Below are 27,036 nucleotides of genomic sequence, written 5' to 3'. Positions count from 1 at the left end.
AGTTTTCGTCATTGTCACTTACATAAGTAGATTTATAACTAACTACCTAAAAATACAAAAGACAAATTTCTACAATCAATATTTATACCGGTTATTTTAAAGAGATTCAAAAGAGATTTATTTTGAAATTTCAAAACAAAATGTTGAAACGCAAGGATGGGGTATGTATCAAAATAAGGCATGTATTATCATTTCAAACACTAACAGCAATGTTATTTAGTAGTCTTTTAATGATTAATTTCTGGTTTTTGTTCGAATCAATTAGCATTTGCGGAGGACGATTTTATTCTTTATACATGAAAGATGTGGACCAGTTTAATGACCTAACTAAAACACGATTTTGAAACCAAAAATGGATAGTAGAGAAAGGGACCTCTTGTGGGCTTTAGGAGTTTTTCTTTTTTTGTTTACTTTGGAACATTTTCTATAGTGGTCTTATTGCAATCATTTAAGAGTATGCTCAAATTTGTCATATAGTAAAAGACATGCGAATTGAATGATAAGGCATTTAAAATACTTGTGAAAGTTAAAGAACTTGTGAACTTCTCTCCTAGACTAAGAATATGAAGATTATTGAAGTGTTCTAGATAATGATGTTAGCTAAATGAATAAATTTTTAAGGGTTTTGAGAGTTCAGGGGGCAAGAACAAGCTTGAAAATTAATGTCAAGAAGACTAAGTCGCTTAGACTAGAAATAAATGAGAGTGTATATTTGATGTTAGGTAACCAGAAATTTTGTCAAGTGGATAGCTTCATTTACATAGGTAGTATAGAGGCAGAATGGCTGCCTTGTGTGCATGTGGTCGCTGGTTTCCCACAGGTGACAGATTTCTTTTATTAAAATTTCAATTACTGTTATTTCAACTCTTATCTCGAATAAGAAAAAACAAGCGGACTAAGTCAAACTGCTACAGGGAGCATAGTATCCTTCAAGAGACCAATTTGCTTCTTATGAGTGATTTGTAATTGCGAATTATGAGTGAATGTAGATGGATCGGTATTTGTTGTCAACAATTCTGTTCCCACTGATCTACTACAACACTGCATAAAGTTGTGGCCCAGCTATGTAAGTATCTAGTTTCCTCAGAGGTTAAAGTATCTGTTTTTTCTATTGTTGTTCCTGAATAGACATTATATTTTATTTAGACTGAAGCAGAAGCGTCCCATCGATTGTTTGTCGGGCAGTTAAATCCAACAATAACCGAAGATGAATTAAAAGAATATTTCTCGGAGTTTGGATCAATTGCTGATACCTATATACCCAAAAACCCTTTCAGGTAAAGTGAAATTTTTCTTTAACTCTTAAAAAAAGGAAAAATACTCGGTAAGTATTTAGGGTACCCTAAGAGTCAAAGAACCAATTTCTTTTCTTATAAGTATAAGCAATGTCTTTTTAAGACATGAAAAAAAGTTGAAAATTTTTTTTGAAGTTCAGTTCAGAATCGCTAAAGTTATTATGTAAACTGCAAAAATATTTACGGTGCCTGAGCATTATTTTAAGAATCGCTCACTTCAGAATCGCTAAAGTTATTATGCAAAACTGTAAAAATATTTACGGTGCCTGAGCAATAATTTTAAGAATCGTTCAGTTCAAAATCGCTAAAGTTATTATGTAAACTGCAAAAATATTTACGGTGCTTGAGCAATAATTTTAATGTTTTAATTCAAACTAGAAAAAGTCTGAATATTATAAAATTTTTGGTTTTTTTTTTTTTTTTTTTTTTGTTAGATAAAATACGATAGCTAAGTGATTCAGCTTACAGGTTTTAACGCAAACCGTTACAAAATGTCAGTAGGAAGGCCCTAAAAACTAATATTTGCGTTTAAATACATTAGTATTGTCTGTCACACTTGTCACACTTATAGGAAAAAACTGGTAATTGCAAAAATATTTGCATATATTTTGACAAGGGATTAGAACAATTCAAAATCGTAAAAAGAAAACCAAAAGTTTGAAGCGTAATAGAAATCGTTGTTAGAAATCGGACTTCCGGTAATAATCAAATATTTTTGAATACCCTCAGTATGAAAAAAAATTTATTGTGTAAAGAGCAAAAAATTGGTAATTGCAAAAATATTTGTATATATTTTAACAAGGGAGTACACCAATTCAAAAACCTTAAAAAATATAACCAAAAGTTCGAAGCTTAGCAGAAATCGTAGTTAGAAAAACATCATTACCGAATTTTTTCGTATAAGTATAAGCTATATCTAACGACATGAAAAAAGTTGAAAATTTTTTGAAGTTTTGAAGTTCAGTTCTGAATCGCTAAATTTGCTATGTAAACTTCAAAAATATGTACGGTGCCTGAGCAATAATTTATAATTGGCTAAACGAGAACTTAGGCTAAACGAGTAACAATATCTTTTTGCTTTTTGAAGATGTGTAGCACTAGTCTACTTGTTAAAAGATACCGCTCATTCATCATTATTTAAGGTCTTGTCTTAAAAAAAAAAAAATATACTAGTGATAAAATCATGCTATGTCAATTTTTGGGTTATGAGTTCCTAAGACCATAGCTCCAAAATAAAGACAAAAGTAGTTGTCCATCTTGAGAATGTCTTAACAGATGAATAATTCTGCAGGTTGTATTTCTGCAAGTCAGGTTCTCCACAATAATAATGGTGGTCCTAGCTTACCGTCCTGTTTCGGGATGAAGTATTCAACATTAACAATTCGAATTCACTTCACTGAAATAATTTTTTGGAGAAGGTTCTTTTACTTCAATAATGCGAAAATTGTTATATAAATTAATTGTCATATGCACCTCCAACCTTCACAATCATCATATTTTGGGTTTTTTATTCATAATAATCACTTCTTTTTTTAGGGGTTTCGCCTTTGTAACGTTTATAGACCCAAATGTTGCTTCTCTGATTAGTAAAGGAGAGCATGTTATAAAGAACAACCGGGTGAAGGTCCTTGAAGCAACACCCCGATTAAGCAAGTCACAGGCTGTGGAGAAAAAGGAGAGAGAAGGGTACTATGACCGCAACAATGGAGGAGGATATCACTATTCTGGTAAAGATTCCATCACTGTCATTCCAGGAGGTAAACATTGATATTGCTGGACTACTGGCCACTTGGAATAATGAAATTATTCCCTCGGGCAACTTATTCCCTCAGGAATAATTGAAATTGTTCCTTCAGGCACTCTTCTGATAAGGAAATATGCCTTTTGCCATCTGGTGCTTGTACACAGAATTTCCTGGCTGTTGTTAAGATGTTTATAGTAATCATAAACACAGGCCTTCCCGAAAACTGGGGACACGGAGGAGGGAGGGAAGGGTCTTAAGACCCCCCAAAAATAACGGATAAGTGCACCTTTCACGTAGTTTGTGCGAAATTTCTGATCAGATAGACAGGATATAAAAATAACAACAGTTCTTAGCTCAAATTTTAACATACCAAAATTGCAATTTTTGGGATTTTTTGGTCAAAAAGTAAAACCAAGAACTATTACAATCAAAAAGAAACTAAGCTCTTCTGTAATACTTTGGACATTTTTGGATAATATAAGATTCTATGTGGGAAGGGTTTTATGTGTAACACAAAAGAAGATTTCGCTCCTAGATTAAAACCTATTTGAATAGGTGGGGCTCTCATTACCTTGGAATCAACACACAAGATATTATTCCCGTCCAACGAAATTAGTTTTCGTTTTTGACTAAGGCGTACTACACTTTTCAAAGCGTATGCCTTTTTTGGTAGGTTTCTTTTCGAATTACTCATTGCTCATTCGAATTACCAGCTTGTTTTAGTAAGAAATCTAATGAACTAGCCACGATCTTATAGAAACCATCCACTACTGATATATAATTTAGATTTTAAATGAAGGCTCTTGCTTATTTCCGTTCAAAAAGATACCAAATTGGTAACAGCTAACTTTTTTAATCAGTCAAAATTTGGACCCATGAAAATAGATTTAGGCTATAAAAAAATGGGGACAAATGGGCCAAAAGAAAACATGCTATGGTTATACCTCTAAATTGTTTTATCACTTTTATTTTGCGGTTGGGTCCTTTTTTGTTTTTTCTCAGTCTCTTTTGTAGATCTGTATAGTACTAGTGTGTGAATGCAAGCTAGTATCCATATCACCAGTTCCAAGGATTTATTTTGCTTTGCAATGAGGTTTTTCTATGCTCCTGAAATAGAGCCGAAAGAGTTTAATTCTCTTAAATGTTGGCACCCAATGTTATCTCTTTTAAATTTTTCATTGGAGTATCGTAAACATTTCCCAAAGCGGAAAATATTTGATAGTCTTGACAAAAGGACACCGTAGCCACAGTTTGTTTACCTTTTTAGCAGTCTTTTTCTTTTAGTTTCCATATTTTCCTAGAAAGAAAGATTATTGACAAACATGTACTAATTTATTGACGCTGTTATTGATTGCTAAATTGGCGAATAGCATAAATTTTTTTTCTAAAATACTAATATTTAAGTGTATAATAATAATAATAATAATAATAATTAATAATAATTTTTTTTTCAACCCTTCATACAAATACATGTAAATGCTCGAAGGAGTTATAAAAACGAAAGAAAAAATTTACGAAAAAATCACACAACGCTACAAAACAAAATTAAACTGACATAACTATGCAAAAGAGAAAACAAACGAAATCAAAATCACGATTTTAATGCACAAGACTAGCCAATTGAAATTCGTGTATTGTTCTATTTCAACTTTTGAAACGGGTATACAACTCATCCATTTTCTTAATTATCTCCAAAATATAGTACCTCTGCGAAACTTAAGAGTTTCTGAACCATATGGGAATTCCCAATAAATATTTGCAAGACCGAAAAAAAATTGAACGAATTTGGTTTCGTTCGGTTTTACTAAAACAATTCCGTAAAGGGGTTAAAAAAAAAGACATGTGGCGCGAACATGGCGTTACAGAGACGACCGAGCGTAATTTTGTCAAATTGACCTTTAGTTCGTGCTAGCATACCGTAAGTTTTCCGCAGTTTTTCTTTAAGCGCTGCAATAACTAGATTTTTAGTAGCATTGATAGGATTCCCATACCGGAGTCCGAGATACTCAAACTTATCCTTTTGGAAAACTCTCCTCGCAAACATCAACAGCACGATTTGGCAATGTTTCGTCATTCGAAACGACGTATTCAGTCTTAGACGGCACTATTGTTAGCCCAATATCACCAAGTGCAGACGACACGGCAGTAATAGCTTTCTGTAAAGATTCTAAATTATCACTTATCAAAAGTAGATCATCTGCGTAAGATAGATGACTAGCATCAATTCCGTCATCTATCAAAAAATCTTCTAACGATTTTGTCGCAGAACGTATTGCATTGTTAAATATCACAGGGCTGATTACTGAGCCTTGTTTAACACCCCTACGTCAGTCTTTATATATTTAATACGTCAGTCTTTACTGAATCTATGGTGTAAAGAAGGGGCGGAGGTTCTCTTGAATAACTAGGATGCTTTCACTTCATGTGGAAAAAATAATTGTTTACTTAACTTGTCAAAAAAAAAACATCGTTTACACGGAAAGCTCTTAAAGCGCTCTCTCTATGAACACTGAGAAAAAAAAAATGTTTTTTTGTACAGTTTTAAATGCTTTGATATCCGGCTTTTATTAGAGGTCATACCGCACTTGTACATATCATCTCTTCATCGCGCCTTCTAAGAATATAGCCGTGTATCTATATTTCTGAACCCAAAAAAGTGAACACTGGTCTAATGAAAAAGTTCTGGTAAGATCGTGGTGATAAAAAGATTAAAGCACAATAGAAAGCTGACAAAATTTAATCATATGCATAGCTAAAAAGGAGTTTATACCAATACCTTTCTAGCCTAAAATGAATGGTTGTGCTATTTTTTTTTATAAACTACTATTTGGGGTGTTAACCCTTCTTCTTTCTTGCCTCAATCACTACTCTAGAAATATTTAAGCATAATTTATTTGTTGAGTTGTGTTTTTTTTTGCCAAATCAATAAATTAGAACGCAGATGAACAAAACTTGTAGGTTGTAGTTTATTTGTGTTTGTGTAAATTTACGTACCGATGAAATGTCATTAGAAGATGATTAATACCTCTATTTTTACTCTGTTAGGAGGTGGAGGTTATGGACCTAGTCCTGCAGCAGAAGGCAGCCAGGCAGCACAAATAGCTGCCGCAGTTGCTGCTGCCCTAGCACAAGCTGGGGTGACCTCTGGGTCTCCTCACGGTCAAGGTGGCACCCCTCCCTTGCCTCAGTCAGGTGGCCAGAGCCGAGGTAGTGGGCAGTCGGGAAACAGTTATGGATCAAATTACCAGGGTGGAAGAGGTCAGCCGGATTATAATGTATATGGTTCGAATAAGTGGTGGAGCTGAATCATGCGACTATGTTGAGAGATTGGAAGTGTAATAGATTTGGAATATGTTTTTATCCCTTTATATTTTCTTATACAAGAAACTCAGTGATGAAATTTTTAAGCCAAGCTTAACTAAGTATCATTGATAGCCAATGCTTCACACATCTGAAAATATTTCACATTTCATTAACGTCACGCTGCTCTTAAATATACTTATTTATTGACTGCAAATAATAATTTTTCTACTAAATTTAAGCAACTAAATATATTTCCTCTTTATAATAAATTTTGTTCAATATTATTTCTTACTTGAATCACTTTGCCATTCACTCAGAAAGGCATTTTGATGGTTTCTGGCTCAAATGTATCAGATCAATAATCTATGGTGGTCTTCTTTTCTTTATCTCCTTGGAATTCTGTTTTATTTTACATGTTCCAAATCTTATAATGCTTCCAGTTATGTAGCGACTTCACTTTTGAAGGAATAAAGAGAAAATCTAACACGTTTATGGCATAGTGACAGTGAATTTGGTCGAGTGTGAATTGTGCTTGGCTACAGATTATCAATGTCTTGTGTGAGAGTGTATTTTATATCTATTGTCCATTGGGTAATAAAAAGACTGGTTCCATGTAAGAGATGTTAAGTGAGGATTTAGTTTTTGAGTGGTGAAACTAACTATGGTATGAAGCTGAATGTTAGAGCGTCTCAGAGGGCAAATACTTTTCCAATTCTATATACTTCTGAAGAAATATATGTAACACGTTTTTGCAGTACATAAAAAGGATTTGTGGTTGGTTGTACTTTTTATTTACGCTACGTTTATAATTTTTTACGACACAATCATACCCTTAGTGAAAACAATCATGAGATTCCAGTTAAATAATTTTAATGTAACAGTATAGGAACATGATGTTTGCTTTCGCTCTAGAAAGGGTTTAATGGAAGAATTTTGGAAATATATATTCCTACTGTACCCTTTTTGACAAAAAAGTGGCTAATTTACGTTCCACCCAATGCTTTGCAATGTAAAAGTAAAGAAGATAGCAAAAATAATCATCGATACAACTGATACGTTTGTTTATATTTTTACAATTAACTTGTTCGCTGGGAAATGCTAAGTGTTGATGTTAACCCTTATTCTGAAACGAGCCGGAATTTTCTCTGTTTAAACTATTCTTTGGATTTAATGATCTAAATCGTTTTTATTCTATCATGGTGATTATAGATAAGAAATTTTAGAAGCTTTCAAAATATGTCAAGATAAAGATTAAATTTGATATAAATAAAAACAAGTCAAAGTTTTTTCTTCAAAAAAAGAGAACCATTATTTTACTTGTTGACAGAAAACACCAAACATTTAGAGTAAGGCAGAGGGAACTCTCCTTCTATTATTTCTATTTTTCGAGGTTTTTTTAAAGAAAAGTAAGAGTTTTAGGTATAGAAGGGGCCTTATCTTCCCTTTTAGCAAATGTTGAAGCAGAGCGTGATGAAAAGTTCACTATAGATTGCTATTTTTAAAGCCTAAATTTTGGATAAGGTACATAGACGACGTTTTGTTATATAGGGAGTTGAAAGGTAAATTGATTGTTTTTTGCAAAGAATACTGAACACAATTAATGAGGAGACTTAATCCTTACTATTGACTATAAAGTTAGATGATAGATTGCCTTTTTTGGAATTTCGACACAAAGATAAAAGGATCCTGAAATTATAGATATATGAGAAAAAACCTTAAGACATTTTGCCTGTTGTTGTTGTTGTACCAGCAACGATAGACATTTGTAACTTTTTTCGAACCGTCTGTTTCAAGCGAAAAAAGGGTAATAATTTGTTTGGTTGAAGGTGTATTAGAATAAGTATCTAAGATATGGTGGAGTTAGAGTAGAAACAATTTTGGGACAAAAAGGCGTATCAAGCAAGGGTTTTGATATAGAAAATCGACTAAGAACTATCGAAAAACTATTTAATAGTCTCCCAGTTTCAAAGGTAATGCTGCCTCATGGTGGCACATTTATCCCTAAACGTATATGCAGTCCATACAAAAAGAATGGTTATTAGTGACATGATCAATTTTTTTATGAAGACAATATGTATGAACAAAAAGGCAAAATTTGGTCTTTATTAGGGGAAGAATGAGGCCAACACTTTCAGACCCTTGATGAGAGGTCCTTTAGATAATACTAAGACAGAGTCCTCTAACCTTACTTAATTTAAAGGAATTAATTGGACTAAGCGTGTAAAATAGGCTCTAAGAGAATGATACCTCCCCTTTTATTGCCGAAATGGTAGATTTTTAAAGGGTAGTTTCTGAATATGATAAACGGTAGTTTTGAATACGATACATAGTTGAAGTTCATGATAATGACCTTGGAATGAGACGGCAGCCTTCCTCGCATATAGTTGAATTGTACTTTAATATGTTAGATTCCTAAATGAGTCCTCATTCCCAAAGCATTAGTGCATATAATTTAAACTTCAGTATGGAAAGGGCGGGGGGGGGGCAGCCTCCCCCGGGCATATATCTTTGATAACCCTAATGTCATATTAAAACGAACAAAAAGGAATTAAAATATTACTTTTTTAATGAAAGTGAAGAACGGCGTTGAAACTTGAACGACCAAACAAATCCTAAACTTGGATAGCTACCCCCATGAATACCTCACTCCAGATGCAAAAATTCGGCATTACTGAAATACTTTTTTTCTGAATACTTCAAGAATAAGAACAACATAAAAGTTTCTTACTTTTGTCTCAGTGCTGCCGAGAATGAAAGTGCTCATTATCTTTTTTTAACAATAAAGTTTTTCGTTCAAACGTTTTGAAAAGTGATCGGTGAAGAAAAAATAATTTCTATTGCAAACAGGCTTTTAATTTCTATTGCAAACAGGAAAGATTTTGCCCTCAAGACAGTTTATAATAATCTAGTTTTAAGAAAAAATCAGTTTCGTTGGAAGAAAATAAGAAGAAAAGTATGTTCTTAAAATAATTCTCATCCACATCACCGGGATAACAGGAATGGCAGACCAACACCTCAACTTTAGACGGTGTCATCGTTACGCTAAGCTAGTCAATAATTTTTCTTTATCTATTTACTAGTAGATCCGGCGGATGTACAGGTGTCAAGAGCTGGTCAGCTGTTACTCACTCTGATGCGCTTTGTCAATCCCTCGACTTTTAGCATTAAAAAAATTAGCGAAGAACACGACTTCAGTGTCTGATTGTGTTTTCGTTCAGAATTAATAAAGATACATTACTGAAATACTTTTTTTCTGAATACTTCAAGAATAAGAACAACATAAAAGTTTCTTACTTTTGTCTCAGTGCTGCCGAGAATGAAAGTGCTCATTATCTTTTTTTAACAATAAAGTTTTTCGTTCAAACGTTTTGAAAAGTGATCGGTGAAGAAAAAATAATTTCTATTGCAAACAGGCTTTTAATTTCTATTGCAAACAGGAAAGATTTTGCCCTCAAGACAGTTTATAATAATCTAGTTTTAAGAAAAAATCAGTTTCGTTGGAAGAAAATAAGAAGAAAAGTATGTTCTTAAAATAATTCTCATCCACATCACCGGGATAACAGGAATGGCAGACCAGCACCTCAACTTTAGACGGTGTCATCGTTACGCTAAGCTAGTCAATACTTTTTCTTTATCTATTTACTAGTAGATCCGGCGGATGTACAGGTGTCAAGAGCTGGTCAGCTGTTACTCACTCTGATGTGCTTTGTCAATCCCTCGACTTTTAGCATTAAAAAAATTAGCGAAGAACACGACTTCAGTGTCTGATTGTGTTTTCGTTCAGAATTAATAAAGATACATTACTGAAATACTTTTTTTCTGAATACTTCAAGAATAAGAACAACATAAAAGTTTCTTACTTTTGTCTCAGTGCTGCCGAGAATGAAAGTGCTTATTATCTTTTTTTAACAATAAAGTTTTTCGTTCAAACGTTTTGAAAAGTGATCGGTGAAGAAAAATAATTTCTATTGCAAACAGGCTTTTAATTTCTATTGCAAACAGGAAAGATTTTGCCCTCAAGACAGTTTATAATAATCTAGTTTTAAGAAAAAATCAGTTTCGTTGGAAGAAAATAAGAAGAAAAGTATGTTCTTAAAATAATTCTCATCCACATCACCGGGATAACAGGAATGGCAGACCAACACCTCAACTTTAGACGGTGTCATCGTTACGCTAAGCTAGTCAATAATTTTTCTTTATCTATTTACTAGTAGATCCGGCGGATGTACAGGTGTCAAGAGCTGGTCAGCTGTTACTCACTCTGATGTGCTTTGTCAATCCCTCGACTTTTAGCATTAAAAAAATTAGCGAAGAACACGACTTCAGTGTCTGATTGTGTTTTCGTTCAGAATTAATAAAGATACATTACTGAAATACTTTTTTTCTGAATACTTCAAGAATAAGAACAACATAAAAGTTTCTTACTTTTGTCTCAGTGCTGCCGAGAATGAAAGTGCTCATTATCTTTTTTTAACAATAAAGTTTTTCGTTCAAACGTTTTGAAAAGTGATCGGTGAAGAAAAAATAATTTCTATTGCAAACAGGCTTTTAATTTCCATTGCAAACAGGAAAGATTTTGCCCTCAAGACAGTTTATAATAATCTAGTTTTAAGAAAAAATCAGTTTCGTTGGAAGAAAATAAGAAGAAAAGTATGTTCTTAAAATAATTCTCATCCACATCACCGGGATAACAGGAATGGCAGACCAACACCTCAACTTTAGACGGTGTCATCGTTACGCTAAGCTAGTCAATAATTTTTCTTTATCTATTTACTAGTAGATCCGGCGGATGTACAGGTGTCAAGAGCTGGTCAGCTGTTACTCACTCTGATGTGCTTTGTCAATCCCTCGACTTTTAGCATTAAAAAAATTAGCGAAGAACACGACTTCAGTGTCTGATTGTGTTTTCGTTCAGAATTAATAAAGATACATTACTGAAATACTTTTTTTCTGAATACTTCAAGAATAAGAACAACATAAAAGTTTCTTACTTTTGTCTCAGTGCTGCCGAGAATGAAAGTGCTCATTATCTTTTTTTAACAATAAAGTTTTTCGTTCAAACGTTTTGAAAAGTGATCGGTGAAGAAAAAATAATTTCTATTGCAAACAGGCTTTTAATTTCCATTGCAAACAGGAAAGATTTTGCCCTCAAGACAGTTTATAATAATCTAGTTTTAAGAAAAAATCAGTTTCGTTGGAAGAAAATAAGAAGAAAAGTATGTTCTTAAAATAATTCTCATCCACATCACCGGGATAACAGGAATGGCAGACCAACACCTCAACTTTAGACGGTGTCATCGTTACGCTAAGCTAGTCAATAATTTTTCTTTATCTATTTACTAGTAGATCCGGCGGATGTACAGGTGTCAAGAGCTGGTCAGCTGTTACTCACTCTGATGCGCTTTGTCAATCCCTCGACTTTTAGCATTAAAAAAATTAGCGAAGAACACGACTTCAGTGTCTGATTGTGTTTTCGTTCAGAATTAATAAAGATACATTACTGAAATACTTTTTTTCTGAATACTTCAAGAATAAGAACAACATAAAAGTTTCTTACTTTTGTCTCAGTGCTGCCGAGAATGAAAGTGCTCATTATCTTTTTTTAACAATAAAGTTTTTCGTTCAAACGTTTTGAAAAGTGATCGGTGAAGAAAAAATAATTTCTATTGCAAACAGGCTTTTAATTTCTATTGCAAACAGGAAAGATTTTGCCCTCAAGACAGTTTATAATAATCTAGTTTTAAGAAAAAATCAGTTTCGTTGGAAGAAAATAAGAAGAAAAGTATGTTCTTAAAATAATTCTCATCCACATCACCGGGATAACAGGAATGGCAGACCAGCACCTCAACTTTAGACGGTGTCATCGTTACGCTAAGCTAGTCAATACTTTTTCTTTATCTATTTACTAGTAGATCCGGCGGATGTACAGGTGTCAAGAGCTGGTCAGCTGTTACTCACTCTGATGTGCTTTGTCAATCCCTCGACTTTTAGCATTAAAAAAATTAGCGAAGAACACGACTTCAGTGTCTGATTGTGTTTTCGTTCAGAATTAATAAAGATACATTACTGAAATACTTTTTTTCTGAATACTTCAAGAATAAGAACAACATAAAAGTTTCTTACTTTTGTCTCAGTGCTGCCGAGAATGAAAGTGCTTATTATCTTTTTTTAACAATAAAGTTTTTCGTTCAAACGTTTTGAAAAGTGATCGGTGAAGAAAAAATAATTTCTATTGCAAACAGGCTTTTAATTTCTATTGCAAACAGGAAAGATTTTGCCCTCAAGACAGTTTATAATAATCTAGTTTTAAGAAAAAATCAGTTTCGTTGGAAGAAAATAAGAAGAAAAGTATGTTCTTAAAATAATTCTCATCCACATCACCGGGATAACAGGAATGGCAGACCAACACCTCAACTTTAGACGGTGTCATCGTTACGCTAAGCTAGTCAATAATTTTTCTTTATCTATTTACTAGTAGATCCGGCGGATGTACAGGTGTCAAGAGCTGGTCAGCTGTTACTCACTCTGATGTGCTTTGTCAATCCCTCGACTTTTAGCATTAAAAAAATTAGCGAAGAACACGACTTCAGTGTCTGATTGTGTTTTCGTTCAGAATTAATAAAGATACATTACTGAAATACTTTTTTTCTGAATACTTCAAGAATAAGAACAACATAAAAGTTTCTTACTTTTGTCTCAGTGCTGCCGAGAATGAAAGTGCTCATTATCTTTTTTTAACAATAAAGTTTTTCGTTCAAACGTTTTGAAAAGTGATCGGTGAAGAAAAAATAATTTCTATTGCAAACAGGCTTTTAATTTCCATTGCAAACAGGAAAGATTTTGCCCTCAAGACAGTTTATAATAATCTAGTTTTAAGAAAAAATCAGTTTCGTTGGAAGAAAATAAGAAGAAAAGTATGTTCTTAAAATAATTCTCATCCACATCACCGGGATAACAGGAATGGCAGACCAACACCTCAACTTTAGACGGTGTCATCGTTACGCTAAGCTAGTCAATAATTTTTCTTTATCTATTTACTAGTAGATCCGGCGGATGTACAGGTGTCAAGAGCTGGTCAGCTGTTACTCACTCTGATGCGCTTTGTCAATCCCTCGACTTTTAGCATTAAAAAAATTAGCGAAGAACACGACTTCAGTGTCTGATTGTGTTTTCGTTCAGAATTAATAAAGATACATTACTGAAATACTTTTTTTCTGAATACTTCAAGAATAAGAACAACATAAAAGTTTCTTACTTTTGTCTCAGTGCTGCCGAGAATGAAAGTGCTCATTATCTTTTTTTAACAATAAAGTTTTTCGTTCAAACGTTTTGAAAAGTGATCGGTGAAGAAAAAATAATTTCTATTGCAAACAGGCTTTTAATTTCTATTGCAAACAGGAAAGATTTTGCCCTCAAGACAGTTTATAATAATCTAGTTTTAAGAAAAAATCAGTTTCGTTGGAAGAAAATAAGAAGAAAAGTATGTTCTTAAAATAATTCTCATCCACATCACCGGGATAACAGGAATGGCAGACCAGCACCTCAACTTTAGACGGTGTCATCGTTACGCTAAGCTAGTCAATACTTTTTCTTTATCTATTTACTAGTAGATCCGGCGGATGTACAGGTGTCAAGAGCTGGTCAGCTGTTACTCACTCTGATGTGCTTTGTCAATCCCTCGACTTTTAGCATTAAAAAAATTAGCGAAGAACACGACTTCAGTGTCTGATTGTGTTTTCGTTCAGAATTAATAAAGATACATTACTGAAATACTTTTTTTCTGAATACTTCAAGAATAAGAACAACATAAAAGTTTCTTACTTTTGTCTCAGTGCTGCCGAGAATGAAAGTGCTTATTATCTTTTTTTAACAATAAAGTTTTTCGTTCAAACGTTTTGAAAAGTGATCGGTGAAGAAAAAATAATTTCTATTGCAAACAGGCTTTTAATTTCTATTGCAAACAGGAAAGATTTTGCCCTCAAGACAGTTTATAATAATCTAGTTTTAAGAAAAAATCAGTTTCGTTGGAAGAAAATAAGAAGAAAAGTATGTTCTTAAAATAATTCTCATCCACATCACCGGGATAACAGGAATGGCAGACCAACACCTCAACTTTAGACGGTGTCATCGTTACGCTAAGCTAGTCAATAATTTTTCTTTATCTATTTACTAGTAGATCCGGCGGATGTACAGGTGTCAAGAGCTGGTCAGCTGTTACTCACTCTGATGTGCTTTGTCAATCCCTCGACTTTTAGCATTAAAAAAATTAGCGAAGAACACGACTTCAGTGTCTGATTGTGTTTTCGTTCAGAATTAATAAAGATACATTACTGAAATACTTTTTTTCTGAATACTTCAAGAATAAGAACAACATAAAAGTTTCTTACTTTTGTCTCAGTGCTGCCGAGAATGAAAGTGCTCATTATCTTTTTTTAACAATAAAGTTTTTCGTTCAAACGTTTTGAAAAGTGATCGGTGAAGAAAAAATAATTTCTATTGCAAACAGGCTTTTAATTTCCATTGCAAACAGGAAAGATTTTGCCCTCAAGACAGTTTATAATAATCTAGTTTTAAGAAAAAATCAGTTTCGTTGGAAGAAAATAAGAAGAAAAGTATGTTCTTAAAATAATTCTCATCCACATCACCGGGATAACAGGAATGGCAGACCAACACCTCAACTTTAGACGGTGTCATCGTTACGCTAAGCTAGTCAATAATTTTTCTTTATCTATTTACTAGTAGATCCGGCGGATGTACAGGTGTCAAGAGCTGGTCAGCTGTTACTCACTCTGATGTGCTTTGTCAATCCCTCGACTTTTAGCATTAAAAAAATTAGCGAAGAACACGACTTCAGTGTCTGATTGTGTTTTCGTTCAGAATTAATAAAGATACATTACTGAAATACTTTTTTTCTGAATACTTCAAGAATAAGAACAACATAAAAAGTTTCTTACTTTTGTCTCAGTGCTGCCGAGAATGAAAGTGCTCATTATCTTTTTTTAACAATACAGTTTTTCGTTCAAATGTTTTGAAAAGTGATCGGTGAAGAAAAAATAATTTCTATTGCAAACAGGCTTTACGAAAGTCTCCTTCGTGTAGCAGTTTCTCGTCATATATGGCATAATTTTCCGCTTATTTTAATTTTCAACGTCAGTCTGCTTTCAATTGAAAATAAATTTTAAAAAAACAATGAATCTTCTCATAGTTTTCACATAAATCGCATGTTGTTGCTATTTTCACGAATTCGAACCAAACATATGCCTGATGAATTTCAAGCAACATGTTCAAAAGTTCTTGAAAAAAAGTATGATATATACCTTTCAATTATCTGTTTTAACAAAGTCTTCCCAAGTTTTATGTTCTTGTCCCGATATTTCAGGATGCTAAACATGAATTACCTCATTTAATTGTTTTTATTGGTTTTTGTTGTATACTTTCGTTTTTGACTCTTTATAAAAAGAGATGCCACCCCCAGTAAAAGCTCTTAAGTAATAAAGCCACTCTAGAAAACGTTCAATTGACCAAGTACACATGATTTTTTTTTTTTTCGGGAAGAGAGTGTAGACAAGCTTTGGTTATATGCCTTTTTATGTTTTACTTTTTATTATTTCTAACTGCACATTCACTGTTTCGTTACAGAAATCTCTTTAATTTTCGTTATAAAAATCTAGAATATTTTTTCATATCCTTTTCACTAGTTGAAAATGCAATTGATGAGGCTAAGTTTTTCCCTTAACTTTAATGCAAAGTCGAAAATGGGTTTAGTTGCTGGAACTTCAGTTAAACATAGGAAAGATTTTGCCCTCAAGACAGTTTATAATAATCTAGTTTTAAGAAAAAATCAGTTTCGTTGGAAGAAAATAAGACGAAAAGTATGTTCTTAAAATAATTCTCATCCACATCACCGGGATAACAGGAATGGCAGACCAACACCTCAACTTTAGACGGTGTCATCGTTACGCTAAGCTAGTCAATAATTTTTCTTTATCTATTTACTAGTAGATCCGGCGGATGTACAGGTGTCAAGAGCTGGTCAGCTGTTACTCACTCTGATGTGCTTTGTCAATCCCTCGACTTTTGGCATTAAAAAAATTAGCGAAGAACACGACTTCAGTGTCTGATTGTGTTTTCGTTCAGAATTAATAAAGATACATTACTGAAATAATTCTACTTAAGGTTTATGTTCCTTATGAAGGAACTGACTTTCCGATTACCAGACAGCTGTAACTTGCATCAAAAGGACAAGATAGTTTTGTCCAAACAAGACAAAAAGACATGGTTTGTTTTATTAGCTTCATATCTATCCATTCAATGAGCCATAATTTTGTGATTTCTTAGACTTATTCGTAGGGAACGGTCTAATCCTGCATAAAAAATGATTGGCCTATTTTCACATGTTTTGTATGCCTTTTCCACGTATTTTTCAATCTTAGAAAAACAACAACAAAAAACGCAAATTCAAAATCTAATTTGATAAACGAGTAAAGCATGAAAAAATTCATGATTTTTTGGGGCCGCCCCTGTTAACAGGTAAAACCGAAGTTTTTACATTTATGATTTCCGTCTATTCCTTCGTAACCCTCTTTTTAAATAGCTTTTTCAAAGAAGTCTTCTCAAAGTCCTCAACATTGATTTATGGAAGTGTTATGTAAAGTACGAAATTCCCCTGGTCATATAGGCGTTGAAACTATTTAATTAGTGGGAAAAGGGTATCACTCAGGATAGACAGAGAGCTACTCTATACTTCGAAGGGGAGCTACTCACAAGCTCAGAACTTCGAAAAATTTCTATCCAAAACACGGAATTTCTTTGTATGTGGTGCATAATTAATGTTATCTGGTAATCTCACTTAGACTTAGTTCCTCCCACGCCGTCTGGCGCATAAGACGACAACGGTGCCTCTCCACGACGACTTCTGAAGAGCTTGAGATCAGAGATTTTCCAAAGATGTCCTCGCCAAAGTAGCCTCTTTCTCTAGAGATCGGCCAAGCGTCGTTCTCTGTCGTCCACGTCTTCTAATGCGGGGGGGGGGCGCAAGGCATAAAACATGGGGGATCCTGCCATTGCCCATATGGACCAAATGACCCCAATATTGCCATCTAATACTTAAGATTTTTTCAACTATTAGCGGTTGTTCCGTCCTTTCACGTATGGCGGCGTTCGTAATTCTTTAGGACCAGCGGATCCCAAGGATGCGCCGAAGACAGTTATTTTCGAAACACTAGGCCTGTTTTTTCACTCATCAATATGCTAAGATCTTACATGTTTTGTCAGAAAACGATTAAAAGTGAAATCTTTGAACAAAGATCTTACATCTTTGGTTATTTTTGTGCAAACGTCTTTCATCATTCTGCTATGATCAGCGGTCTCAGAACAATGGTGAGTGGATCATCAAAGTTCTCTCATCATTGTTCTATATGGCAAAACAGTGGCGGTCTTCACACTTTTTGCTAACATCAGCGAGCTGCAAGATCTTACTGTATTCTTTTCTCAAACTGTTTCGTCAGTGCGCATGTCTCGCATCCATAAGTTAGTACAGAGAGGACATTGCTATTTAGGAGTCGGAGCTTGAGCTTTAGAGAGTACGCAGCGTTTTTCAAAATTATTCTTAATTTGGTAAAAGCATTGCCTACACAGGTAATGAGTGTAGTAATTTCACGCTCGAGACTTCCGTCAGATTTAATGAGGCTTTTTAGATACTTCAATTCTGTAACCTCATCTAGCTAATCTGAACCAACATTCAGTGGCCGGGCCGGGGCTGTATTTACGTTGTTATGCATAACCTTCGTCTTTTGAGCACTTACTGACAATCCAACTCGCCCAGCAAAAGGTAATCTTAGCCACCAATGAATTTCTTAGCACAAACCTCCCCAAGAGAACTAATTTAGTTGTTTAGTTGACTTGGTTGTTTTTCTTGATTTTTGTTGTACACTTTCGTTTTTGACTCTTGACAAAAAAAATAAATAAAAGATTCCACCCCCAGTAAAAGCTCTTAAGTAATAAGCGACACTAGAAAAGGATCAATTAAAAATTTCATTTACTATTTTGTTACAGAAAATCTCTTATAAAAATCTAGAATATTTTTTAGTATCCTTTTCACTGGCTGGAAAATGCAATTGATGAGAGCAAGTTTTTCGCTTAAAAGTCGAAAATAGGTTTAGTTGCTGGAACTTCAGTTAAACCTAGGAAAGATTTTGCCCTCAAGACAGTTCATAATAATCTAATTTAAAGAAAAAATCATTTTCGTTTGAAGAATATAAGGAAAAAAGGGTGTTGTTACAATAATTCTTATCCGCATTACCAGGATAACAGTAATGGCAGACCAACACATAAACTTAGGACGGGGACATCGTCACGCTAAGCTAGTCAATAATTTTCCTTTATCTATCTACTAGTAGATTTGGCAGATATACAGGTGTCAAGAGCTGGTCAGCTGTTACTCACTTTGATGTGCCTTGTCAATCCCTTGACTTATAACATTAGGAAATTAGCAAAGAAACACGATTTCAGAGTCGAATTATGTTTTCGTTCAGAATTTATTAATAAAGATACATTACTGAAACAACTCTACTTAAGGTTTATGTTCCTTGTGAAACAAGCGATTTTCCGATTACCAGACAGTTGTAACTTGCATCAAAAGGACCAGAGAGTTATATGGTTAGATTTATTAACTTCATATCTATCTATTCACTGAGCCAGAATTTTGGCATTTCTTAGACGTATTCGTAGGGAATAGTCTAATCCTGCTTAAAAATGATTGACCTATTTTCGCTTTTTTTTTACGACTTTTCGATCTAAAAAAAATTAGAAAAAAAATCGATTAACGAGTAAAGCTGAACTGATAGAAAATTGTCCTATTTACGTTGAAACATTAAAGGCGTAGGAGTGCAGAAAAATAACGCTCCTAAAACTTGCACAGGGACCATAAACCTTAGGATTAAGTGAAAAAAAAAGAAACAGGGAGGAAGTTTTTATCATTCGACATTTTCATGTCAGTTTCTTCGCCTTCTGATATAGAGTATCAACAACTTTACTCAAAGAAGCTATTGTATCAATAGCTGCAGCGTAGGTTTTATCTTCTTTTGATTCATCAAAAATGATGAGAACGCCTGCACCTTGGTCTAGGATCCCTGATAATTTCTTATCCAATATCATCTGTGACAGCTTTAGTTCAACTTTCTCTCTTGGAAGCCCAATGCATATCGCGACATGTTCGATCTAAAACAAATTTTAAATTAATTATGTACTTGTAGAATGTTGTTCCTTTACTGTCCAATCTTGGGAGTTCCTATAATATCCTATTGCGATGTGCCAAATATAGCTTCTTAAAGTACGCTATGCCTCTCTCCACCTGAGATTGCACAGAAGGATCACCACCAATAAAAAAAGGATATTGAAATTTTAGCCAGCGTCTGGAAAACATATTTTCTGATATACCTCCTAAGATTTTGAGTGTATACGTTTTCTATGAGAATGCTCATTACACAAAGCAGACTTACTGGGAAACATTTTTAATAAAAACCAATTCATTACCGTGATTTTTAACCCAGTAACTGATTTTATGCATCTTCGAAAACCTCTTGTTCAAAATCATTATGTTAAAAAAAAAAGGGGGGGGGATTTTCTCAACCTAATAAGTTCCATTCTACATTGCAGCTCGAGAAATGTAAGCTTTACTAGATTGTTTTCAGTTCTTCAAAGCAAGCTGCAAAAGCATCTAACTACTTTACTAAGTGTTCCAGAGTGCCCTAAAATATTTACTTTAATTAGTTTAATTGCTCAATATGTATTTAGCAAAAAATGGAAGGTTGTAAAAAGTATATTGAGTCCTGAGTCGTCTCGTACTGCTCAACGTATATTCTGTCATATTTTTGTCGAATAAACAGTGTTCTGGAGACTAATCTACCCCAACTAGTATGTAATCAATACAAAAACTATTTAGGAACAAAAGATCTGCCTACTTGCAAAAAATATATGATGGACCCAAAAAAAATCAAACCTCTACTTGAAAGCCAGATTTGAACAAATTTTATTATACAGTTTAGTCTCTATCTCATATTTTTACCACTGCTGAGTGTGGCTGCACTGTCAGACGTTCTAGTATTTCTTAATTCCTATTAAATTCAATAACAGGAAGCCAAGCTTTGCTCGGTGAAAAGAGTATAATCCTTTAATCTCTTTCATAAAACAACGTATCAATTTTATTTTGTTAGCCATTGACGTTTGGGTATTTGTGAGTCATTAATATGCAATTTTTTTCAAAAATTAATTAAACCCGAAATAAATAAAAAGCGAATTTTCCGAAAGTCATGACCTATCTCGATCGTTTGTTCATACCGGAAAATTAACAAATATCTTATTACAAACAATTTTATTAAACAAACAATAATCACCGAGCAAAGCTGCGTTTCGCTGGTATACAAATTGTTACTGTAATTTTTCTGCCACAATGCGTAACATTTAATGCAAAGCAATAAGAATCTGAGACTCAATTCACAGCTATCAAACGGGAATGTCTTTCTCCGAAAGCTCATAATGAACTGATTTGTCAACAAGCGGATTGCGTATGTAGATGTTATACGCTATTGTCCTCCAATATCACGTTAAGAAAAAAATAATTTTTCATCGCTTCTAACATTTGGTCGATCTTTTTTCACAAGCTTTCTTTTCCTTGTAAGATTGATTTTTTTTTTTTTTTTTTCCCTTTTTATTATGATTACGAAAATAAAAATGAAAAAAAATACTTGAATTTAAACTTCTAATTTAATTGTAATTGAAGATAAAGCGAGTATTACTAAGTTTAATGCCTGCGAAATTAATATTTTCTGAAGTCGGGCTCTTATTACGTGAACCGTAAGAATCAAGAGTTAAGTGCTTGTTCAATCATTACGAAACGACAAAGAAGCAATATTTTGCCAAGTCCATTATTTTGTAATTATGTTTAATATTGCATACCTAAAGCAAGTTATGGTCCTCGTTCCAGGACAGTTTGTTTTTCCCCCAAATACTTGGGCAAATATGTCCCTGGAAAGGGATTTTTGCCTTGGCAGCATTGGTATACTTTTACAGGTAGTGTAAGTAAGTAGTACCTCTGGGTTTACACTAATGTCTCACCGCTTTGTTGTACGTAACGATTACCATATACTGGCAGTGGAGCTTTGTGCCTACCCGCTACGTAAGGGTCAAACAAAAAATCCTTTCCATGCTAACTTACTTTGTTGCAGGTGTTTTCAAGTAATTTGAAATTTTTAACACGCACAACGTTCTGTAACGATGCCGAGTTGAGCAGTTCACCTTCTTCGATAAAACATTTGAAAAAGGTGACAAAGAAGATAATGACACCTGAGCACGTTAGGTAAAAAAAATGAAAATTTCTGCGAGAGAATGAAACTCGAGTAAAAAAAAAGAAAGAAGATTTATTCCATTTCTTCTCTTTAGATTAGGCTCATAAAAATAGCCAAAAGGAAAGACCGACTAAAATATTAATGAAAAAGAGAAAAGCAGGTAAACATGTAGAAAACGAGATCATACAAAGAAAACATGCATATTACAAAAATGAAGAATGAAGGCTGACCTTCACTCTCCAGCTTGGTCTTTCATTTCTGTTATCAAACAGTTCTTGGTAACGAACTGTGTAAGAGCGACTCGTCTCAATAGTAACCAAAATCTTAAAAGACGGAATTTTGATATCAATAGATACATCAAAAGAATAGGATTTTTATGCTGATTTCACATACGTCCGCTTCATCAACTTTATTCTTACTGAGCAAAAGTTATGAGCCTGAGAAAATTTGCCTTACTTTCAAAAAAAAAAGAAAACACCCACTAAAAGTCATAGAATCTTCAAGAAAACCACACTATCAGATTCAGCGCATCAGAGAACCTTACTGTAGATGTTTCAAGCTTCCATCTGCTAAAATGTTGAATTTTGTAATTTTTGCCAGAAGAAAGATCACGGATGCGTGTTTATTTGTTTGCCTTTTTATTTATCGACCCAGTGGCCCTAGAATTTTGCGAGGGGGCTTGTTTGAACGGAAATGAAAAGTTCTAGTGCTTTTTTAAATCAAAAAAAAAATTAAAAATAGAATGACTTTTTTACAACAAAAAAAAACTGCATTTTTGATGTCTTTTCATACTACAGTCTTTTCAAAGATAACACCGATTGTGTACTAATAACCATATTTGACGTAATGAGTGACGTTACGTAAAAACTGAAAAAATCAATTTTTATTTTGTTTTAGTTTTCAGTTCATCGTATATAAGAGTTCATTATGACTTACGCTAGTACCAATGGACCTCAGTATGTCAAGCTTTTACTTTGACAACATCCTTTCAATGCCTATGCAAAAAGGTACAGAAAAAAGCGAAGTGTTTATAATTACCTGGACTTTGACATAAGGTTCAATAATTCTTTCCAGATTTTGTTCAAGCATTGTGTCATATAGAGACTCCATGTGACATTTTATTATAGGATCGTCCTCCAATTCAGGTTTGAAATCTACCAAAGCCTGAAAAAATCGGCGTGGTTTACTGACGACCACAATTCCCGGAGCAAGCACATTCAATTTGCACATAGTGGTTATCTAACATACGAAAAATGCACTAAATAGCTTAATGAGAAGAAAGGCATCAATCCGACCAAGAGTATCAAACTCAATCTTGAAAAGCGCATCGATTTATTAACTCAATCATTAAAGAAGTTTAAGAACTATCTAGTAATATTCTAAGGCAGTGGACACGATTGCGGGGGTATCGATTATACATACGTGCTTAGGTTAAATACATGATAGATTTAAGCTAAGCTCACATAAATCTTACATTTCTTTTATTCGCCGGCTCAAAGAGCAAGACATATTTTCTTCAGGAGTGCTAGGGTTTCACGGGATTAGTAGTTGCAGGGAATTAACCTAAAACTCCAAAGCATACTACAAAGCACAACACCAGGTAAGGCCTGACATATATTGCTTAATCAGTGTGACGTGATGCGGGAACCTTCGATATGCTCCGGCGACAAAAATCTTATGGAAAAGCACGTTTGACTCTTCACCACCAATTAAACCCAGTAGTTGGCAATCTTTCAAGATTTTTAAATGAATGGGTTCCAAGATTTATTTCTTTAAACAAAAGGAGAAAAAAGGTCAATATATACGAGATTCCAATTGACACAGGGGCAAGGTGAACATACTCCTCGGTTCCTTTTTGTATACTCTTTCCAAATACAAAAATAAATTCACTTGCAAATGCACCCCCCCCCCCTCCCTGATGGTCCCATATAGATCCCAAGGAATATTTGAAATAAAAAGAAAACAATGAAATTCATTCTTTATTATATCCAGGATGTTTCTACTAATCATATTATCATGTTTCTTTCCATGTTTATACACTTCTCAAAATCATTGAAAATGATACATTGAAAAATTGCGCACACAATCCCACATGAAGAAAAATAGAAAACTTAGAAGTTAGTGGGTTTAATATAGGAACTAGAAAGCATGACTGCATTGATGTAAAAAGGAAATAAATAATTAGGGTTTTTGATATATAATTTGGGGAGGGGGTGAATTTGCGATCGACTTTATTAGTTTATTTGGAAAGAACTTAGTTTCACCCTTAAACAGGCCCCTTCACTTTAGACTACCGTAAAATTCATAAAGCCATTATAATCATCGTCTAAAATCATCATAAGCAAGCTAGGAAACATTTATTAATTTATTTTATAAATTTACTAATTGCTATTCCCGGAATTCCCTTTGGTTGCTAGCATGTCGACTTTTCCATTACGTAGAGTAAAATTCCGTGTTGAGTTCGAGTCTACTTGGCACTGCCTACATTATGGACAAAATTTCCTTCGTTAAATTACATGACATTGCATCAAGTCTATTATGCTAGTATTGAAATGTTCTACGGTGTAGTGTGAAAGCACTACATTAGTTGTTATTCTTAAAATGCTGCAGGTATGGGTACTTTGTTTCAAAACGTAAAACCTATTAATTATGTTTTCCTCAGGCGTTTGGTGGTAATAACAACTAGATTCTATACATACAAACAAAGAGTTTGTATGTTTAATGAGTGGAAATATAAAGCTTAATCTGAAATCACATTTTATGTACCTACAACCAGTTACTCAGGGTTGCCACCGGTGACACTTTCGAGCCACTTATGGCATTTTTTTTAATGGCTTTTCGCGAAACGTGACACTATTGTGACACTTTTTAGCAAAAGTAGCACTTTTTTACAAAAAAGATTTTTTCATACAAAAAAAAAAAACAGAGGGAAAACTGTCAATGTAGATATGCATCGATATCCCTTTTTCTTTCATTTTTACATCTCTCTGTTTTCAGGTTCGGAAATGCTCTATTGCTATGTTAATGCGCTATCATATTAATCATAAATCTTATGCTTCGTCATCATCACATTAATTATACCCAGTGATCCTCGGTACGAAATACTTAGCAATGAAGAGGACAGACAGACACAGTTAACTGCAATGTGGCGGAGAAGCCTTCAATTGTTTTCAGTTGTTTCGTTCAACTATTTTGCTTTGGCCATATAGCTCGTGATTGTCGAAACGAATCGAAGTGCAGTAGATGTTTTTATGCAGTAGAATGCAGTTTTATCTGCCCCGAGATTAAGAGGCTTTCACCTCGTAGTGATATTCCGGCTCCCCCCGTCATACCCCCAATTTCCGTCCGGTAAAAGACAATGAAAATACCCAACTAGTGTTAAGCTTCTGTTCCATAAAATTAATGGTGCCAGAGAAAAGCTAGATGTATTAGCTTTCACTTTTGGTTTGTTTGATATAGTGTGCATCGTCGAACACCTATTAAATATAGACAATACTATGCGGCTTGAGCTGTCAATTGATCATGATTTTTTTTTATTCTTCCTGCTAAGACGTCGCTAGGCCGACCGTCAGGTAGTCTCGCAGTTGCTATTCATAAAAAGTTTCAGAGTAAATTAGTTGATGCTAATGAGTTATTATTGCTCATCAATATTGCTGTTGATTTAGGAGATGTAACTGTATTGTGTGTATAAATACCAACTAATTATCGTAATGCTACTTCAAACCATAAATTCGCGTTAGCATGTGCCAGATTATCAAAATTCACGCATAAAATTAGGACATCAGGGAAAAAAGATCTGCTTCACGGAGACTTTAACACAGATTTAAAGAGTGATACTGGTTCCTTTTCTCAGATGTTAAAAGCCTCTTTTTCATGTCACCTACATATTTTACAAAATATCAGAATTACACGTATCTGCACAATTTCGGTAGCACCTCAGATTTGGACTTATATTATAGCTGATCTTCAAGAATCGGCGAGCCTTAATGTACATGTATCACAAGATTTTTTAATTAGTGACCATTCCCATCTAGAACTGTCCTGCTCTTTTCCAGCGTCATTAAGTGGCAGATCAGGGGTGAGGAAACGGTTCACAAAGAGGTCGTGGGATAAAATAGATACTGAGTTGTCTCATGAAAATTTAAATTCTATGATGCGTAAAATTAAGATACCATATCGTCTTCTTTGTTCTTTGCGTTGTGGGGACCTCCTGGATGTTGAATGCTACCTTGCTGATATACGAGGGCTATTCAGAATCCGAGGGCCAGGGCCGTCTGACGCCGCTAGACACGTGGCGATCACGTATGTTTTGGTATGCGCGTGCTCGTAGCTTCAATTGGCATCCAGTCGTGAGAACGAGAACATCTCCGCGCTGCCCGTTTTCCCAATATTCCAATTTAAAATGTGCGCTGCAATTTCAAATCTTGCCAGTTGTGAAGTGCGGTCCATAATACGGTTTTGTTAGCAAAAACCGATAAAAATTCATAGGCAACTGTGTGAAGTGTATGGCAACAACGTCAAGAATTAAAGTTCAGTGCAAAAATGATGCATCCGGTTTAAAAATGGTCAAACCATCGTGCATGATGAAGAAAGGGGTGGATACGCAATGATTAGAAGAGACAATCATCTAGCCAAAATTCACGGAAAGATTCATGAAAACCGTCACTTCACAGTAACAGAGCGTTTGGTTATATTCCCATAAATTTCATGGACTGGATTGTTTTAAATTGCAATTCACAAACGTAGATACCATAAATTTTGTGCAAGATCGGTGCCAAAAATGTTTACAAACCTCCACAAAGGTCAGCGAATGGGAGCAGCCTTAACATGTCTTGACGCCTACCACACACATGGTGATTCTTTACTCGACTGAATCGCAACGGGTGACGAGACATGGGTTAAGCACTTCAATTGCAAGAAAAAATTGCAGTCTATGGAGTGGGGGCACAAAAATTCCCCCTCCCAAAAAAAAAAATTGCAAACCTTGTCAGCGAGGAAGATTATGGCTACTGTTTTTTTAGATAGGCAAGGTATGCGGCATATTAACCTTCTTGAGCGTGGTTCGACAACCAACTCTGATCGGTGCTGCTAAACAGTGAAGAAGCTTAGACGAGTATACCAAAACAAGCCCAAAGGAAAGTTATCGTCAAAAATTTGTTTTTACCAAGACAATGCCTGACATCACACAGCACATCAAACTGCAGAACTTCTTGACTCATTCAAATGGGAGATTTTCCCACATCCACCCTACGTTCCCGACCTAGCACCGAGTGATTTTCACTTGTTCCCGAAGATGAAGAACTGGCTGAAGCGACTGGAAGAAGCGACATAGCGTTTTGATGACGACGAC

At 34.4% G+C, this 27,036-nt stretch overlaps 3 protein-coding genes across 4 annotated transcripts in view; 1 reads left to right on the top strand and 2 right to left on the bottom strand.

Annotated features, from left to right (window-relative positions):
* Positions 1-16,482, top strand: part of LOC148951157 (TAR DNA-binding protein 43-like) — a 39,882-nt gene extending 23,400 nt beyond the window's left edge. The window contains exons 4-6 of one of the 2 annotated variants that reach the window (XM_089090682.1): positions 1,147-1,277; positions 2,832-3,052; positions 9,423-16,482. In XM_089090682.1, the coding sequence (XP_088946808.1) occupies positions 1,147-1,277; positions 2,832-3,052; positions 9,423-9,544 (474 nt within the window). In that variant the 3' untranslated portion in view covers positions 9,545-16,482. Of the gene's footprint in view, positions 1-1,146; positions 1,278-2,831; positions 3,053-6,084; positions 6,960-9,422 lie in introns of those variants that run through there. The other variant, XM_089090681.1, reaches the window with a different exon arrangement.
* The window catches only part of LOC148951156 (protein adenylyltransferase Fic-like), a 464,238-nt gene that overhangs the window by 406,609 nt on the left and 30,593 nt on the right, over positions 1-27,036 (bottom strand). The gene's annotated exons all lie outside the window — the stretch shown is intronic.
* Rpn6 (regulatory particle non-ATPase 6) overlaps positions 18,860-27,036 on the bottom strand; it is a 39,424-nt gene continuing 31,247 nt past the window's right edge. Inside the window, exons 6-7 of the mRNA XM_089090689.1 lie at positions 22,725-22,850; positions 18,860-19,560 (exon numbers count right to left, since the gene is read on the bottom strand). Of these exons, the coding sequence (XP_088946815.1) occupies positions 19,330-19,560; positions 22,725-22,850 (357 nt within the window). The 3' untranslated portion in view covers positions 18,860-19,329. The remainder of the gene's footprint in view (positions 19,561-22,724; positions 22,851-27,036) is intronic.

This window comes from Artemia sp. Qi Xiang Cuo, chromosome 6 (genome assembly GCF_049724085.1).
Source record: "Artemia sp. Qi Xiang Cuo chromosome 6, ASM4972408v1, whole genome shotgun sequence".
NCBI lineage: Eukaryota > Metazoa > Arthropoda > Branchiopoda > Anostraca > Artemiidae > Artemia > Artemia sp. Qi Xiang Cuo.
Note: the sequence above shows the minus strand (reverse complement) of the source record. Positions and strands in the feature narration are given on the sequence as shown.